At 51.8% G+C, this 19,282-nt stretch overlaps 1 protein-coding gene across 21 annotated transcripts in view; it reads left to right on the top strand.

The window, feature by feature from the left end:
- Positions 1-15,668, top strand: part of PCBP3 (poly(rC) binding protein 3) — a 60,457-nt gene extending 44,789 nt beyond the window's left edge. For 15 of the 21 annotated variants that reach the window (XM_030454085.1, XM_030454099.1, XM_030454098.1 and 12 more), the window contains 4 exons: positions 2,729-2,781; positions 5,693-5,862; positions 7,557-7,660; positions 15,292-15,339. In XM_030454085.1, the coding sequence (XP_030309945.1) occupies positions 2,729-2,781; positions 5,693-5,862; positions 7,557-7,593 (260 nt within the window). In that variant the 3' untranslated portion in view covers positions 7,594-7,660; positions 15,292-15,339. Of the gene's footprint in view, positions 1-2,728; positions 2,782-5,692; positions 5,863-7,556; positions 7,661-15,291 lie in introns of all 21 variants that reach the window. The other 6 variants (XM_030454104.1, XM_030454086.1, XM_030454103.1 and 3 more) reach the window with 3 other exon arrangements.
- Positions 15,669-19,282: the final 3,614 nt, after the last annotated feature.

Genomic DNA, 19,282 nt, shown 5'->3' with positions numbered 1-19,282 from the left:
TATGAAAGCAAACGCAGCCCAAATAAATAGAACCAACAAGACTATAGAAAATACAGACTTAATCATCCCAACCCACACAGCCTTGTTTTTCTGCATGCCTTGCTTTGTCCTTTGCAATCACCCCAGGCACTAATCCTCCCCTGACCCCCACTCTCCCCCAAGTCCCAGCTCTAGGGACTGCATGTGCATATCAGAGAGGGGAGGAACTGGTCTGCCAAAAGAATGTGTCTCCAGGCAATGGAGGAGGACATGGCTGTTCCTTGAACGTGCCCCGAGGGCTTTCAGCAGCCCCAGTGGCATCTCACAATAGATATGAGTCTGAGGAGCCTAGCTTGCATTTCCAAAGACCCCTGGGTGCCTTAGCACTGCTTTGAGCCCATCCCTGGTGCTCTGATTCTTCAGAAGACATTTTCTGCCATACCCAGGCTGCTGTTGAGCTGAGCCTTGTAACAGGTGGCCCAGGGACAAGGACACCTGCACCCTGAGGGACATCTCTTTGTGTTAGGTGCATTCTGCCCTGACCTGGCCTGTGAGGAGGCCCAGTGTGAAAGATGGTCTAGGGCTGGTGAAATGTCTCTTAGCATCATGCTTTAAGGTCAGCCTTAAGCATTGCCCACCGCACAAAACCTGGTCTGAGGCTCTTTTGTGAGGCATTGGTGCCCCCAGCATGGGTTAAGGAGGGCAGAGGGGTGCTGAGTAGATGATTTGCATCCCCATCCCCTGAGTTCCCCCTCCTCTGTGCACTACTAATGTGGTAAAGAAACCTCCTGCACCATGTGGTGTACCCAGGCATCTGTAAGGGAGGTGCAACATCATGAAGGAATCATGCAGGAGTGGATCAGGATACCTGGATATTTTTCTTTCTAGGGGTGATGTTGAAGTGGGATATTGCACTTGAAGTTTCATTTCAGTAGTTCAGAAATTTTGCTATGGCAGTGCAGGTATCTGGACAAACACTGGTTCAGACCTGCTGGGTTTTAAGACCGATGCAGCTGTTGGCAGCAAAACTGGACAGGAGCTACTCTCCTGCAGGCAAAGGACCTCCATGGAGATGCATACGAGCCAATCTTGTATACTCCTTGCAACAGCTGCTCAGCACAGTTGAGGCAGTTCCACAGTGATGTGAGGAACTGGGTGCTGCTGCTGTCCTGTGTTGTAGCAGCCCAGGACTTACAGTCTTCTTGTGCTTCTTTACCATGCACCTCCCTACTCCCCTCTTCCCTCGAATATAGACCTTGCAGTCTCTCATCTGCTCATCCACTCTTAAAAGCCTTCATCCCTCATTTATATGATATGGATAAGGGCCTTTTTTCAGTTGTGGAAAATTCTTGTTAGCCACCAGACTGCTTCTCTCTTGCAGATCTGACATAGGACATCCTTGGTTCAGCACTGAGGTGATTTCATACATAAACCTGCAGGAGAGGCAGGCTTTCTCCTGGCCTAGGAGTGTTACAGCATGCTGCCCTCTTACCTCTGGAGCTGCCCACACAGGGTGCCCTGCTGGCTCCAGACTTTCCCACCATGGAGAAACGTGAACTCCCTGGTTCAGGAGAAGCCAGGGTGAAGCACATTGCTGCCTTCATTCCTTGCCATGTAACTTTGTAGAGAAGCAGGCTCTAAATCACAGTCACAGACTGGTTTGGGTTGCAAGGGGCATTAAAGATTCTCCAGTTCCAACCTCCTGACATGGCCAGGGACACCTTCTACCAGACCAGGTTGCTCCAAGCCCCATCCAGCCTGGCCTTCAACACTTTTAGGGACAGGGCAATCACAGCTTCTCTAGGCCACCTGGGCCAGTGTCTCACCACCCTCACAGCAAATAATTTCTTAATAACTAATCTGAATCTCCCCTCTTCCAGCTTGAAACCATTCCCCCTTGTCCTATCCCTCCTTGCCCTTGTAAAAAGTCCCTCCTCAGCTTTCCTGTAGCCCCTTCAAGTACTGGAAAGTGCTCTAAGGTTTACCAGAGCCTACTTTTCTCCAGGCTGAACAACCCCAACTCTCTCAGACTGTCTTTGTGAAAGAGGTCTATTATTTTGCAGGAAGGTGTATGGACAAAATCTCTGTCCTGTTTGCCTTGCTGTCCCTTTGAGAGGACAAGGGACCATGGGTCCTGGGTCCAGCTAGTATGCATATCTTACCAGTCTGGCTGAGGTTCACTGTGCAGGTGTCTGTGGCTTTAAGTCACAAAGTACTTTGCATACCCCCTGTGTCACTGGATCCCCTGGGGAAACCAATTTCAGGGTGCTGAACTGCTGGGGTACCTGTGGTACCAGACTGGAGGGGTGCGTGGGCAGCCCTGTTGCAGATAGGCTCTCTGCTTCTGGACCTGGGTTCCCCAGGCTGTCTGCTGCTGCCTGGAGGAAGGCTTTGAGGGATGATGCTTTTCCCACTACTTGCTGGTGATGCTGCAGCCTTGCACCATAAAGCACCCTCCTCTAAAGCCATTCCTAGTGGAAGGATGAAGGATGGGAAGCGAGGCAGTCCTGGGGCAGTGCAGGCCAGGCCAGCTCAGGGGATGCAGGGGAAGGTGACACCCAGCATCAGCAGGGTCAGGTAGCAACCATCTTCCTCCTCCTTGTACCAGATCCCCTGGTGTGTGATCCCCTTCCCCTCCCAGCCCTGGAGCAGGATGGAGCCTTTGCAGTGCTGAGTGTTGCAGGAAAGCAGCGGAGCTCCACCATGCTGCCTCTGCCACCTCTAACCTTTTTCCCTTGCATATGCCCAGGTTTGGATGCCAGTCCCCCGGCCAGTACTCATGAACTCACCATTCCCAATGATGTAAGTAAATTCGTGTGATTCCTTGGCACGTGTGTGTATCTATACATATATATATGTATGTCTGTGAACATATTTATATATAAGCTGCAGACTTTGTTAAATAGGTTTAGAGATGCCCCTTCACCCATGCCACGGGCAATCTGTTGGGGACCAGTCTGCAGCATAAAGCACCCACTGGACTTTAACCCTTTGATAGCTTTCCTAGATACAATCCTTCTCACTGTTCCTTTTCCCTTTCCAAGTGAATCATAGAATCATTAGGGCTGGAAAGACCTCTAAGGTCATCGAGTCCAACTGTAGTGAACTCAGTGCTCATGAAACATGCCCACTGACAGCACTGGAAAGGAGAGAGAGCTCCTGAGCCAGCCCTGATTAAACCATGATTGCTTAATCTAGTATTGGCTTGAGTGTAACTGCTGGGGAGTTGGAGAGGTAAGTAAAGAGTGCTTCTAAGAAGGCCACAAAGTGCCTCACGAGCTTTTGAAGGATGGTGCGTCTCAACTTCGTCCTGGTGGCAGTCAGATTTTGGGTCTCATAGATGGAGGCACTGTGCTAACGTGGATATTGGACTGGGATATTTGCTGGGAGGAGTCATATTGAGTGGTGCAAGGAGGGTGCTGGGTGATGTTCGGGTTGGAGGAGGTGGGATGGAGACCCCCAACGGAGTTGGCACCTGGATGCAAAGTATCACTGGCTTGTGGACTGGCCCACCGGTTTCCATGGGTTGAAAACCAGCAGGTGCTCAAATCAGGATCAGAGAAAGCATCAGGATGACTTCCGGTCTCTGCCCCCATCTCCATCACCTAAAAGCACGTTCAGCCCCTCTTCATCAGGAGTTTCTGGATCGGGTCTGGCAGCTGTTGCCACTTCTTTCTGCTGTTCACCAGCACATGGCAGCTCCAGGGAACAGCAGTGAGCCTGGCTGCAGCTGCTAAGCACTTCTTGGCTCCTCTGGGACACTTGTGAGGCCTCCTTCCACCCCAGAGATGGAACAGTGAAACAGCTTCTGAGCATGTGCTGGCTGAAACCCTCAGAGGTGCTCCACCGTGGGAGGGCTTTGTGGAGGAATCTGTAGGAGATGACAGCAGGGCTGATCCTGGGTCTGCTTCTGTTCATGCATGGTACCCCCTCCAGGAAGCTTCAGGGAGCTCAGCAAGTGCTCCTGAGGTTGCAACAGCCTATCTGTCAAACATGGGGGACTGTGGCCCTGGCAGCAATGAGGAATATCAAGCAACCTTTTGGAAAGGGACATTTCCTCCTCTTTAACATGCTGAGGGACCTGCTATGGGACCTGAGAGCACTCAGAGCATTCTGTCACTAAAAGCTTGGCTCTCCTCTGACCTGCAGTGTTAAATGTCATCATCTGCAAATTTCTGCCCCTGAAAAATGCCCTTGGCTCTGCCTCCTGTTGCTCTGAAGGCCCTTAAATTCCCACTGCCACCTTCCTGGGAAGCAAAGGATAGGTTTGGATTTCTTAAAGCAAAGGGTCTACAGTCGTGTTTCAGTGGTGTAGATCAGCTTGTGGTTGCACTGCAGAGGAAGGAGAGTTGAAGAAAAGCTGATGATGAAATCCATCTTGTCACCCCTCTGACTGTCTGGAGAAACTTGGGTGAGGTGTAGAGATGCTTGGATGTTGCTGAACATTTCTCCAAAGAGGTTTGGTTCCTCAGGTCTCAGGTTCTCAGCAAGGGATGTTAATTTGCTGAAGCCTCCCCGAGTTATTTCTACACCATGAAGACCAAGATGGACAGCTGTTGGGCCAAACATGATGTGACATTCCCCAGGATGGTTGATACACTTCCAGTACAACAGTGGGATGTATGCTGAGGTCTGTATGGGACAAACCACTAAGGTAGCCCTGTAATCTGACAAGAGGACCAGTGAACATTTGGAATAGCAGTGGTCTCTGGTTTTACAGACAGCAAGATAAGTCCAGCAGCTTCCAAGATGAATGCCCCACATATAAAATTCCCAGGTACAACCCTGGAAAGGAGCTCAGATGCTGATAGCTTAGCAGGGCATTTGAAAACCCCTTGTGTCTGTGTTGGAAAAGTTGGACATCTTTATATGCATTGCCAACTTGTGGAAGTGCTGGAGAGAACCATGAGGAAATGACCCAGAGCAAAGTTGAAGACCACAGAGGAAATTTAAGCTGTTGAGGACTACTGAGGAAATACAAGCTTCAAACTGGCTCTTAAGTTTTTTCACAAGAGACTGAAAGACACCTTTTGAAGTAGAGTTCTCCTGCTGGCACCACATAGTGCTCTCCTGTCAATAGTGTGCACACCACGTTGAGTTGAAAGAGCTGAAGGTGGTAACAGAGGCAGCAGGCTCTGGCTTCAGCAAGGATGGCCCAACAGGGTAGAAGAAGGTCGAGATGGAGTGAGCAGTGTGGAAGCTGTCAGTGGTGTGTGGCTACACAAGCTGATGAGGGGACACTTGGGCTTGGGCTGTCCCCAGGGAAGGCAGTGGGCTTGTTTTCCTGTGGAAACACATCCCATATCATTACCTTCAGGTTTGCTGTGACCAGAAAGAGGATAGGTGTCGAGCTCAGTCTGAAACATGGCCTATTCCCATCCTTAGATCTTTGTAAAACATGGACCCGTGGCTAGACCATGAAAACTATTACTGAAACTAACCCACTAGAATGCCTTTCCCTTCCTGAAGCCCAGCATCATGTGCAGGGAATTGAAATTTGCCCTCCAAGGAGGAGGGAATGAGGTGTCCTGTGAGGACTGTGCTCAGGTGCAGGTGCCTTCCCTCTCCTATCAGTCATGAGCATTAAGGTCACTCATGCCCCAGGGCAGAGGGAGGAAGGCTTCTGGCTGGCGTTGTGCCATTGTGCTCGGGTCTCACAGGTGACTGCTCAAGCTGCCACTTCTCAGACGTTCCCTCCGTGCTTTTTTTCTAGCTAATAGGCTGCATAATCGGACGCCAAGGGACCAAAATCAATGAAATTCGGCAGATGTCGGGAGCGCAGATCAAAATCGCCAATGCCACGGAAGGGTCATCAGAGCGCCAAATTACCATCACGGGAACCCCTGCAAACATCAGCCTTGCGCAGTACCTCATCAACGCCAGGTGAGACCCCCCCCGCCGAGCTCTGCTGCTGCCCCCCGCCACCATGGCTGGACCTCTCCTGCCGACGTGGTGGGAGCAGCACTGGCTCCCAGCACCGTGGGCCATGAGGGGCTACCTCAGGCTGGCCGGGATGGATGGTGGCTTCCGGAGACCTCACGAGCAGGGATGAGACATCACCAGTGGGACCTCTTCCCTCCAGCTGGCAACTTTGGCTGGGGACTGGCAACTGCTTCGCTGCTGGGTGGCCGTGGGTCGTGCTGGTTGTCGGCCCGCCTGCCCGCCACGCTCGCTCAAGGAATTTGCTCAGGGCCGGGGGGAGGGAGGGAGCAGGGGTGATAAATCCGCCGTTGTCTTTCCCTGTGGGTGAGGCAGGGGATGGGGATGGGGACAGAGCCGAGCCTGGTGGTGGGGAGGCATCACTTGAGACATGCTCACTGGGATTGCAGCGTCGCTTATTGCCACCTCAGAGCCTCTTCTGCATTCTTCCAGGCCTCCCAAAGGCTTTCTTCCATCCACTGAGAATAATCGGTCCAATAAACGCAAGACATAGGAACAGCCTGATTTCTTCCTTTTCATGCTAACACAGCTTGGTGCAGCAGGACTTTGCAGGGACCGAGGGCTTCTGAGGCTGCCTCTGACCCGGGAGCAATGCTGCCTGTGCTGGTGGGGGCCGGCGAGGGTCGGCGAGGGAGCATGCAGGGAAGGTGTAGCTGGAGAGGGGTTGGGAACCAGCTCCGTGCCTGTGGTGAGCTTGTCCAGACCTGTTTGTCTGCACCTGTGTACTCGTGGATGAGGAGCTTAAGGGGAGGCAGGGCCTTTGGTTGGCCCGGCCATGCCCGGCAACAGAGTTGGTGCCAGGTCCACTGCTACCGTACCAGGAGGTGTGTGGTCCGCCTGCCCGTGTAGCAGGGGCCTGCATGCGGGAGATGTTGGCGGCAACTCTTGGCATTTGTTGGGGTGTGTGGGCTGGGAGCACCGTCAAGGTCTGTACATGCTTTCTTCCCCTTGAACCCAACCCACCCCAGCCCTGACCTGCACCAGACCTCCACCATCCTGCCCTGACCCTCTGCCCCTCTGCCTGCACCCATAGCACCTCTCCAGCTGCTTGGGAGAGGGATAGGGCCAGGTCCTTGCTGGTCCCCTCCACCTCCTGAGACAAGAGAGAGAGAAAGAAAAGAAAAACAAGCCATTCTTCATTGCTAGGAAGGGCTGGCTGAGCTGCAGCTTGTGCTGTGGCAAGGATGTCCAGATGGGGAGGCAGGTTGGGGCATAGCTCAGCCTCTCCCATTATTTTGGAATAGAAGTTGGGATGCTGGGACAGCTGTTTTTCCTCCTTATGAGAGATGCTTGTTGAAGTGAAGCCATGTGCTATGATGTCTCCTGCCAGCACCCCTGGTGTGAGACACCTCTACCACGATACATTGCCAGGGATGGAAAATACCTGGCAGAAGCAAGAAGAGGGGAAAGTGTCCAGCTATTGAGCTGGCTTTGTCCTCCAGCCCCACCCTGTGCCCTCCATGAGGATTCCAAGACCCGTGAAGCCCCCTGGGGATGCTCTGCCCCCCAGTCTGAGCGGGGCATAGGCAAGTGGAGGAGTGTTGCCCCCCAGGGTCTTCGTTTTCCTTTCTGCTCCGGTTATTAAGTGCTTGTTTTTGTCTCCCCCCTACCCCTCTCTCTGCCCCTGTCTATTCTAGGCTGACGTCTGAGGTCACTGGAATGGGCGCACTCTAATTTCCACCCACCATCCTCCACTCCGCACCACCCGACCCTCTCCAGCCACCGGCACTCCACCCAGCCTGTACTGCCTGTACTTTTACCGTCTTCCCTTTGCCTCCACAGATACTCTTTTCTTTACTAACGAATATATATATATCTATCTATACATACACATGCATATGCACATATTGGAACATTTCTTTATGAGCTCCCTACTGTGCTCCCGAGGCTGCTCCCTAACTCTTTGGTTATGGTCCTTGTTTTCAGTATACGGTGTTATTACTTCATCTGCTTTTTGGGGGACTGGGAGAGGGGGTTGTTTTCTTTCTGCTGGTGAGACTTCAGAAGTTGGTGGGGTCTCTAATGTCAGTCTAGCATAGCTACTTGCATGTTTTGAGTTGATGTTGGCGGTACTTGCTGTAGCCTTTGGATGCGTGAGGCCACCCAGAGCTGTGCGTGCTTCAGAGTAACTTACTTTTCTCACCCTTCTTCCTTTGGTGGTCCTTCTTTGTTTGCTTTGCTTGTCCTGGCTCCCCTTTGCCACCTGGCATCCCTGCCCTCAGGGTAAGGTGTAATTTTCATCTCCCCCCCTCCCCTGGTGTTACTTGGGAAGCCAAGCCGACTTGCACGCATGGGTTCACCCACAGGCTTCTCTCTGTGCAACATGGCAGGGTCCAGACAAGCCATTTTTCAAACTAAGTGAAGGAGATCACACACTCATACACACAAATAGTTCTCTTTTTTTAACTAATGAGCAACTGGAAGTGGGACAAACTCAGCTGTCCAGGATTCACACCCCTAGGGGCCTTTGAAAGCACTCTTTTGACAATCCCCATGAGCAAAACCTTTAGAGGACAGCTCAGGAAGCTCTGTGAGCTGGCTGTGTTTGTTGCTGTTTGTGTTCAATAAATGTCTGTGCAGCTCTGCTACTGATGGGCTCCGACTGTTCTTCTCCTGGGTTGCTCCACTGCTCCAGCCCCTTCCTTCCTCTGCATCCTTTCACACTTTTGTAGCTGCTTGGAGTGAAGGTGGGGGTTGTATACAAAACTCCATCATCATTATTATTGGTATTATTATTATCATAATTTTTATTACTATCATAGTCATCATCATATTTTATTTTATTTAGAGAAGATCTCCATGAGTTATGCACTTCCTGAGTGATTCTAGGCGTTCTTTTTTGTTTTGGTTTTGGTTTTTGGGTTTTTTTTTTTTTGGAAAGAGGAAGTACTTGGCTTTGGTTTTTCCCTTAGACTAGTTTACAAGTCACAGCACAACAACACATGTCTCTCACAGCCCTCTTGTCTGGATGGATCTGCCATGTCTGTGCCTCACACCCTTCCCCAAGACCCTCTATGCCCAGCCCTGCCTTCTGCTTCCAAGCTTTACTTTTCTCTCCTATCTGTCAAAGAGGGAAACAAATATATTTTCCATCTGTTAATCTCCTACTCCATTTTTGCCCTGCTGCAAATCAGGAGGATCATGATACACCGTATCTCCAGCCAGCTGAAGCAGCCACTCAATGCATTTTTGCACATGGGAAATATATTGTTTTACCAAATGAGCCCCAAGACTTCATGGCCTTTCCCTCTTTGTCCCCTGGTGCCCTTCTCCTACAGGATACTGGCCCCTTTCTTCTCCTGTCACCAGTGTTGGCTGCTCAGCACCCACACACGGCTGTGCTGGGGACCCTGGGTGATGCCACCGCATCAGTGGAGCTGGGGGTAGGCAGGGGGCCGTGGTCTCCAGCCCAGCAGAAGGGCTGGGTGGCTGGCAGGGATGATGGTGTGGCTCAAAGAGGGTGAAGGGAGTGAGTTTTCTTGACCAAGGCATTGTGTCCCTGCTCTGTGTGCATCAGGTTGCCTCCCTCTAGAGGTTTTGTTTCCCCAGCCCAGGAGCCCACTGCTGGCAAAGCTCCAGGATGGTGGAGGTGGCTGCCATCCCCTGAGTGTCAAGGATTTGGTCAGCGTGGGTGTCCTAAACCCTGTGCATGCTCAGCTCTCTGCAGCATTTCAAGGCTCTGTATTGAAAGGTGCTTCCAGCTCCTTCCCGTTTTGCTGCCTCTTCCTAACTCCTTGCTCTGCTCTGCCTGGTTGGATTCAGCTGTGCCTTTCAAGTGGTCCAGCAGCCAGACATGCTGAAGAGCACCCCCCCATTCCCCATCCAGGGGAACACAGGGGCTTTGGGCTCAGATGGAGCTGGTAGCCTCCCATGGCAGTAGCACCGCCTTGTATTTGTGCTGATGCCAGAGGAGGGACCAGATGTTGCCTCCCTCAAACTGCTGACTGGCCAGAGCAAGCACAGAATGATCCCCCCATGGGAGAGGGAGAGATGATTCCCCCATGGGAGAGAGCCAATTCTTGCATGGCTCAGCTCTTCTACGGGTCTGTAGGACAAGGCAGACCATGAGCAGAGCTTGCACGTAGTGGAGGCATATGATAAAAAACGAAGGAGGAGCATCCTGCACCTCCTTGTGCTGCTATCTTGGCACGTGGGAGCACTTTGAAGCTCTGGCATGCAGGGCATGGTCAGAAATCATCATCAGCATCATGTTGACCAAGCCTGAGAAGTCCACCACAATCCCATGCATTTGCAGCATCTGTACTTCTGTCCTTATGTCCTGAGGAAGGCAGGGGACCTTAATGGCAAGCTAATTGCAGTGAGTGTGGCAATGGCTTTGCAGAAGGCCCGGTGGTTTCTGCAGCTGGCAGCTGCCCTGATTTCTTTGCTGCATGTGTGCTGTGCTCCCTGTGCTGTTCCCCACCTCCATGGAGACAGCGCTGCCCAAAATAGCAAACGCCAGATTGGGTCTGCCAGATGCAACTGTGCTCGGAGGCTGCTGGAGAGGAGGAGCTGACTGCAGCCGTACCTCTACACCCCTTCCCATGCCAGGGAACCAACAGATCACATCCCCTTCTGGGTACCATCCCTGTCCCAGCCTGCTGCATCCTGTCACCCAAGTGGGACTTGACCTGCTGGTAAAGCCATCACAGGGATGGAAGGTGAAGGAGGGGAGGTCAGATCCCAGCATGGCTCTGGTGCCAGGAGATGTATCCCGGCTCTCTTGCCTGGCTGGGGGATGTGACAAGGACCTGGGCTCTGGGCAAGGGTGCATGGGGGTGAGAGAGGTCCCAAGAGGCAAGAGACAGTCCCAGTGGTTATGTCCTTGCAGCCTTGGCTCGGTCATGAGAGAGTCTCACAAACCTTCCAGCTCCTAGATAAAAGGCAGCATTGCTCAGGATGTGTTTTTTAAGAACTGTTGCTGAAATGGGCTGTCCTGGAGGAGGTCAGTGCGTGGGGCAGGGATTTGCCTGCTCTCTGTAGCATTTTAGTAGCCCAAGTGATGTCTGCTTGGTTGTATGTTAAATCACGAGGTATTTCCAAGGGGGCTGAGCAGGAGAATAAGCCTCAAAGTATCAAACCAGTCACAATTCTGCTTTTTGCTCTGATACAGGAGGCTTTTTCTGCTTTAGCTCCCTGGAGACCATTCATAACATAAAAAGCTGCTTGAGCAATTCTAGCCTGGAAATGACAGCCCTTCTGCAAATGAAGCTGTGAGATTTTCAAACTGGGCGTGCAAAAAAACCAATTAATCTCTGCTGGGGCCCTAGAAAGCAAATGTTTATTGGCCTCCTGTTGCTCAGGAATCCCCTCCTTGGTGAAGGGAGTGAGGTAGAGCCCAGACTGCTGCCTCTCCCCTCTGTGCATTTAGGTTTTGGAGGGAGCAGAAAGGAGCCGAGCCCTTGGCTGTGGGACTGGAGAGAGGGAACTTCTCTTTGGGGTCACATTTCCCAGTGTTATGTGGGAATGTATGAGCTAATCCATCATCATCTGGGTCATCTGGGCTTGAGTGAGGTCTGGAGAAAGAGGTGGTTAGGAACATGTTGATGGCAACAGTGATAACAAAATCACAAGGAGTGAATCAAACTTGGCTTTCATTTCTTCAGTGTGGCTCAAAAGGAGATTTGCTGTTATCTTTGAGGGGGGAGTCTCAGTGTTTTTGTTTTACTTGTGGTGTGTCTTGGGTGCTCCAGTGATGCATCCACAGTCATGCCACTTGAAAAAAGATATTAATATCTCTAATATTGGAGTGAATATTCAATGCAAGCTGAACATACCAATTAACCAACAGAATAGCTTTCATTTTGTCCAGACAGAATGATTCAACATTTCTGGAAGTAACCGACTCAGTATTACTTAGCCCACTTCTTTGGGAATGTGTTACATTGTGGGAAATTGTTACTTTGGCAGGAAAATATTGGTCTGATGCCTCCTTCTGTCCCCAGAGTGTGGAGGGTCTCCAGCAGAGAGGCCAGCTGAGGTCTGGGCTTGGTCTGTGGGGCCTCAGCTGAAGGTTGCCACTCCCCCTCATATCCTTCCCAGGTCATGCTCCCAAAATTAAGTGTTTGGAGTATTGTTATGTGTGTTTTTTTCCTACACTGTATTTGCAAGCCTAGTACATAATAGGGTTGGAAAAAATAGAATGTTTCCCCTAAGGGAAAATGACTTTTACAAGGAAGACTCTTTAAATTTAATATTCTCTTTCAGTTGTAATTCAGGATTTTTTTCATGTATTCTTGCTAGTCACTTTTAATTATGCTAATTTCAAACTTATGGTCTATTAGCAAGGGTAATTTGCCCCTCCAGTGCTGGCAGAGATGGGGTTCTTAGGGGATGGCATTGTGCTGTGGGAGGGATGAGTCCTTTGTTTCATTTTCTCGTTGGTCATAGAGATGGAAGGATGGTGTGGTCTCAGCACAAAACTTTTCTGACATCTTTTTCAGCCCTTTTGCATAAGATGAGAGCTCAGTAGCCCACCTACCCTAACTCTTGCTGGCTGCAACCCCCAGTCCCGGGTAGGTCCCAGGTCCCCCTGAGCTGGTCAGTAGGTGTCCCCATTTACCAGCTTTTAGCATGGATCCTGCTCCAGGCAGAGCCTGGGCAGCAGATGGATCTTGGGTGCTCCCAGTCTCTGCTCCATCCTCTTGCAGAAGTCATGCCACATTGCTGGATGGGAGAGTGGAGAGGGTATTTGTGCCCCCCCATGGTGGGTAACATCCACCTAGCAGGCAGCTGGCACTGCATCCTACTGCAGGAAGGATCCTGTTTGTGCTGGGACCTTCGTGGGGAAACGTAGACCATAGAATCATAGACTGCTTTGTGTTGGAAAGGACCTCAAAGGTCACCTAGTCCAACACCTCCTACTATACCAGGTTGTTCCAAGCCTCATCCAAAGTGGCTTCAACACTTCTAAGGACAGGGCTCTCACAGCTTCTCTGGGAAACTGGGACAGTGTCTCACCACCCTCACAGCAAGAATTTCTTAGTAACTAATCTGAATCTCCCCTCTTCCAGCCTAAAACCATTCCCCATTGTCCTGTCCCTCCTCAGCTTTCCTGTAGCCCCTTCAGGTACTGGAAGGTGCTCTAAGGTCTCCCTGGAACCTTCTCTTCTCCAGGCTGAACAACCCCAACTCTCAGCATGGATGGCTAGCAGTCCCCTGGGCCATGGGTGTCTCTGCTTATACTGGTTGCACCAAGGCATGAGGCTGGTGGCACAAGCCCTCACTTTACACTGGCCCAAACCCATTCAGTCCCACTGGCCTGGTGTTCACAACAGAAGGACAAGGTTTTGGCAGGGATGGTCTCCAGCCCTCTCTGTCCCTGGGGAGAGCTGTGCCTGCTCGTGGCCAGAGTGGCTGCAGATGGTGTGAGTGTGGGGCTCAGGGTGGGATGACTTGCAGAGGTCATGGTCCACAGTCCAGCTCTCATGTTGGATAGCATGGGGAGCTGGGGCTCTGCTGAGAGGGTTATTTTTGCTTTTTCTTAAAGAAAAAAAAAAAAAAAAAAGCAGCTGCAGATCTTAATCCACTGTGCTATGCATGGAGCCTCAGGCCTCCATCCAAAGGGTAACGTGGCAGTGGCTTTTAGGAAGTACTGAATGTACCAGATGTGCAGCTCCTTTGATTCCAGATGTTCAGCCCCCTCATCCCTCACTCCGCTGCAGTTGTCCTGCAAAGAGGAACAAGAGACCCCAGATCACTCAGAAAGCATCCCATAGACTAAATCTAGCCAAGTGCAAAACCAGACAGGCTGTGGATTCCCACACCCATGTTTAGACAGATCAACCACAGGGTTGCCTCTTCCCAGAAGTGATGCTCGTGCTGGCTCCACACATGGGGAGCAAAACCATTGAGTGGATGAGGGGGATAAAAATGGAGCAGCAGGAGGAGGCTTCATTTCTGAACCCCCATGCTCAACTGCAGCCTGTTGCTGATTTAAAACACGTGTGCTGTTTCTTGAAGGAACTGCTTTGATCCCCAAAGGGAAAGCCAGGATGTGCATGAGGACTTGAGTCTTTGAAGCCCTCCTCAAGTGTTGTATTCTGATCCCCTGTGTCTCAGTGGCATTAGTTATTCCTGGAGGGAAGCCTGTGTCTAAGAGCATTTGCATCTGGATCAAAAAGGGGATGAATGATGCATGGCTCTGGAGCCTCCATGGGTTTTGGTGCTTTGGATGAGGCTTTGGGGCACAGGTTGCTCTGGGAGCATGGTGGTATGGTGGTGGCAGCTGGCAGCATGGATAAGCATGAAGAGGCTGGGGAGAGCACGCTGGAGGGATGGAGCAGTTGGACTCCTGAACTCCAGGTTGCATGCATGGCTTAGGGTCAGACCCCAATGGAAATCCCACAGGATTTCCCAGTGCAAAGAGAGTAGAAAGCTTCATGATAGGCTCATCTCATTCATTAGTGTAGGGTTTTTTTTGGGGGGAGAGGGGACATTCAGGAAAGAGCTCCCACCCAGACGTCAGAATGATGTATCCTGAGGTTACCAATTTATCCGGTTCTGTGGTTTTCCCAAGGGATGTTGCTGTGAACTACTCAGCATGCAGCCACATTCCCAGATCCCACACTGGAGCACTGCAGAGGAACAGTGTGCTGATCCTTGCTTCCTAGAAAAATCCAGTTAAAGCTGCAGATGTGACACCCCGGAGACACCATCGGCTCTGAGTTTAAAACAGATTTTCTATTGTATACTAATATTTCTTTTCTTGCCTCAAGTAGCTTTCACCTCCAAATAGCTCAGGCTGAAATGCAGTGATTTTGAGAAGTGTGGATGGGCAGGCAGGGGTGATGCTTACCCTGGAGACAGCCCACACACTGAGGTGTGGGGTCGAGGCATTTTCCCTGCACAAAGCCTGTGGCCTCAAAACATTCAGATGCCTCCTCCAGAGCTCCCAAAAACCTTCCCTCAGCAACCAATGGGAGCCTGAGGGGCAAATGTGCAGCATGCCAGGTGGCTGCCTCAGCTCACTGGGGAGAGCTGCTCAGGGCTCTGTGTGGCGCCATGTCTCATAGACTTACAGACTCAGTGAATGGTTTGGGTTGGAAGGGACCTTACATGCCACCTGGTTTCACACCCTGCCATGGGCAGGGACATTTTCCACTAGACCAGGTTGCTCCAAGCCCCATCCAGCCTGGCCTTCAACACTTACAGGGATGTGGCAGCCAGAACATCTCTGGGCAGCCTGGGTCAGTGTCTCACCACCCTCGTAGTGGTAAGAATGTCTTCCTAATATTCAATGAGAGTATGTGGATATATCCCACAGGAGTATTTTTCCTACATGTTCATATGGCCTGAGGCATGACTGGGAGGGGAAGCACTGGTATGGGAGCTTTGGCTGAGCCCTGACCATCTCTCTTGGTTGACTCCTAGCTCTCCAGACCCTGATCCCCACGGGAGGGAATAACCTTCACTGCCTGACTGGAGCGCCGCAGCCAACATGGTGCCGGTGGCTGAAGCTTGAGATCCCCTGCTCCCTTGAAGACACTGCTGGCTTCCCGTGGGCTTTTCCCTCTCCTCCGTGGCACCTTTCAGGCTGGCTGCTTGAAGCCCCCTGCCCATGGCTGCCCAGACCCTGCTCCTTCAGTGGTGGTGGGACCGGGACATTTGAGCAGCAGCTGGCAGGAGGACACAGCAGCTTGCTTCCCCCATTGCTCCCCTCTGCGCTTCCTCGTCACCCCTCCTCTGCTGCTTTGCAATGTATTTTGTGGCTTAATTGTGTCATTACAATAAAGCTTTTGTTGCTTGAGGAGGTGCCCTCCCTGGTTAGTGGGAGGAGGTTGGGGTGATAGTTAAAAGGGGTTCCCCAGCACAGGCTGCCCAGCCAGCACAGCTGTGGGGCATCCGCATGTGGGGGTGCTGTGATGCTGTGGGGTGGCCTCAGTCCTCCCAGAAGGGTTAATGGGGAAACTCAGCCCACGCAGCCCCAGAAGTAAACCTCAACCAGCTGGAAAAAGGGCCTCAGAGCCCTGGCTCTGCTCAGCATCAGGAAACGGTCCCGTGTGGGAGCAGGGCTGCCAGGAGGTGGAGTGGGGGGGGAGAAGCAGCAGGATGGGGGGAGCACTGCAACGAAAATCCAGAGCTTTCCCCAAAGGCAACGACGGCCAGGATTCATTATCCATCAGGAGACATGTTTATAGCAAGCGTGAGTCACTGCCAGGCCCCGGATGGGAGCAGCCCATGACAGGGACTGCCAGCAATTCAGAGGGGTTGCAGACTGCTCATCCAGCCCCACACAATGGCAGCTCTCAAGCTCATCCCCCTGTGCCACCACACACCTTGAAACAGACCTTGTGCTATTTTGGGCACATGTTTTCTCTGGGACGCTTCATTTCTTTCTTGAGGAGAGATGCCAGAGCACTGCTCTGAGCAGCCCCAGGGGTGCCCCTTCGTGCCCATTTGTGCCCACACCCTTGGGTGAGGCTCAGCCCCTCACTCTGCACCTCAGTGAAGCTGGGGAGGGGTCCTCATCTCCAGCTCATCCAACCCCAGGGTGAAACAGAGCCAGGCACCCACTGGCACCATCTGTGGAGGCCTCAGTCAGCTTGTGGTCAGCATTATGGGACTGTGGGCAAGAGAGGTGCCCACTTATAAATACTTAAAAATGCTTATAAATACTTACAGGGTGGGTGTCAGGAGAATGGGGCCAGTCTTTTCTCAGCAGTGCTCAGTGACAGAGCAATCACAGCACTATTTCCCATGACACTCTGGTGTCTCTGTCCCTCTCTGGCTGACCATCCTCATAGTAAAAAACCAAAATGTGTTTCTTTGTGTTCAGGTGGAATTTCATGTGCCTATAACCTCTTGTCCTGTCACTGGACACCGTCTCTTCATTACTTACCAGATATTCAATGCCAGGTTAGGTGGAGCTTGGAGCAACCTGGTGTAGTGGGGAGTGTGCCTGCCCATGGCAGGGGATTGGGACTGGATGATCTTTAAAGTCCCTTCCAACCCAAACCAGTCTGCGATTCGATGAGTTGGTCATTTCCCTTGCTTCACCTTGGGCTGGGGATCTCCTCCCTGCTGTGTCCTCTGTAACCCCTGCTTCTGCTCCAGGATGTAGCAGCTCATCATCTCCTTGTCTGCCCTGTGCTCCAGCTCCCTGCTCTGCTTGGTGGCCCTGGCCTGGCTGCTCCTCTCCCCTGGCAGGGGAGGCTGTGGTGGGGTGCCTGGCCACAGGACCAAGGTCTGTTCCCCTCAAGGGCTCCTCCAGCTCAGCATTGTCACTACTGTTCCAGCTGTAGCTGAACAGGAGAAGTAGGCTTGAAGACAACATAATGGTTTACATTTTTTTCTTTTCATTGTCTATGAAGGATGGAAGGAGGATGCTTGGCATAGCTTGGGGCAGGCATCCTTGCCAGGAAGGGGAGCTGGCTTGGTTTACATTTCTAGGAAAAAGGCTGCAGGCTGGGTCTGGCTCTGGGGTGAGGAGAGCTCAGCTGGAAACCTTGCTGCTTCTTAGGACTGCCCTTGGAGGGTGCAGCCACCCCAGAAGCTGTGGTGGCAGCTGGAGTGACAAAAATTATGATCATCCACAGTGTACACTTAAAAAAAATTGGGAGCAGAAATATATTCTGGTCTGACAGGGACGTCATGCCAGACATGTATAACGTTCTGGGTAGGGGTGGATCATCCTCCTGGAAAAGCATGGAAAGAAACTGGGCTTGCTGTCTGTGCCATGAATCCAGCCATGTTATCTGGAGGGTATCCAATAGATAGACCATGGCTCTGGGGTTTGCTGCCACCACCAAGGGAAAATGAGGGAGTGTTTAAGAGGGTGGAGGGCACTTGAGAGCAGGAATGGGATGAAAAGAAAGTAGAGGTGATCATCATGGGAGATGAGCTGTGCTATGGCATCACTGCCACTTGAAAGACAAACCAAGCTGATGGAAAACAGGCCAAGGTGAGGGAGCACTGCCAGCCTTGTGCTACCCTTCTTCTCAGTACCAGTCCTGGGACTTGCTGTGCGCCAACAAGCTGCCCAGCATCCACACAGATGAAGAGATGGGCTTGAAAGAGGTGCTGTCACCCATCACAGGGGCTGAGCTTGGCTGGCTGCTGGGATGTTCCTCGAGTGCCCAGTGGCCTCCCTTCCCCGAGAAGATGTGATCCCTGCTCAGCCAGCAAGCACACTCTGCTCCCTGGGAATCACCCAAGCAATGTGTTTTGTTGCCCCAGAAATGAAAAATATTCTCCGCCCAACCACCCGAGGGGTTAGTGTGTGTTTTTCCACCCAGTTTTTCATGCTGTGCTCCACAAGAGGATGCATGGGAGGAGTGGGGTGCCCTGTCCCCTGTCCCAACTGTCGTGTCCCAAAAGCTTGGGTGGCTGGCAAGCTGAGTTGCCTGCCAAGGGCTTGGCTGGAAGCTGGCAGGCAGTAATTCTTGGATCTCAACACCTCCCCATCATTTCTTCTTGAGCTTGGTGAGAAAGCCAGCCCCCTCCCTCAGTTTTGTTTTCTCCAAGAACAGGAGAATTGTGCAGGGTTTTATCCCCAGAACACTATGCTCCAAACCCCTAAAAGCCTATGCTTTGTGCTGATTCTATTTTCCGAGTGTACAGAGTGCATTTCCCTGGAGAAGAGGTAAAAAAAGAAAAGGACCCCTGAAAGTAAGTTTTGCTTAGCTGGCCTCCAAACCTCCACACTGGGTGTGATTCTGGCACCAAGAGAGTGTGGGGAGACCCTTCCTCTAAATGTCTGACTTTCTGGCATCCCAAATGTCTGAAGTCCTGGCATCATGTGGCACCCCTGTGAGGATGCCCAGGAGCACTGGGGGGGTTGCAGAAAAAGAAGCCTGAAAGTGTTACCTCTGCTCCTCCAGCTCCCATGCCGCATCCTCAGCCTCCCATCTTGCTCAGCCCTCTCATCTTTCCTAAGAAGCTGAGCCAAGTTTTCCCGCAGCCCTAGACAGTGATTAGAGAAATATTATTACCAGATGGTTTGTTTTTTTCCATGGGACCAGAGGCCAGCATGAGGTAACGGAGAAAAAATTATTAACCCACCCCAGACCAGCCTGGGTGTGGGGCTGTGGCTTTGTTGGTGGAGATGTGCTCTGTCCTAGCTGTGCTGGGACACAAGGGGTCTGCCCTTGCACCCTATGAATGCTGGGCTGGTGGAGTTGCCAGAATTCCCCCTTGAACCAACAGTGGCCCCATGAGGTGGCTTGGGAAAGCTTTGGTAGGGGAGGGAAGAGTGTGTCCCCAAAGAGCACTGGAAGGGAGGTAAGGGTCCCTCCAGGCCATCTCAGGACAAGAGGAAATGGCCTCATATTGTACCAGGGGAGGTTTAGACTGGATATTAGGAGAAACTTCTTCACTGAAAGAGTGATTAAACACTGGCACAGGCTGCCCAGGGAGGTGGTGA

This window comes from Calypte anna, chromosome 7, assembly GCF_003957555.1.
Source record: "Calypte anna isolate BGI_N300 chromosome 7, bCalAnn1_v1.p, whole genome shotgun sequence".
Classification (NCBI taxonomy): domain Eukaryota; kingdom Metazoa; phylum Chordata; class Aves; order Apodiformes; family Trochilidae; genus Calypte; species Calypte anna.
The sequence above is the reverse complement of the archived record's forward strand: the minus strand, read 5'-3'. Positions and strand labels throughout refer to the sequence as shown.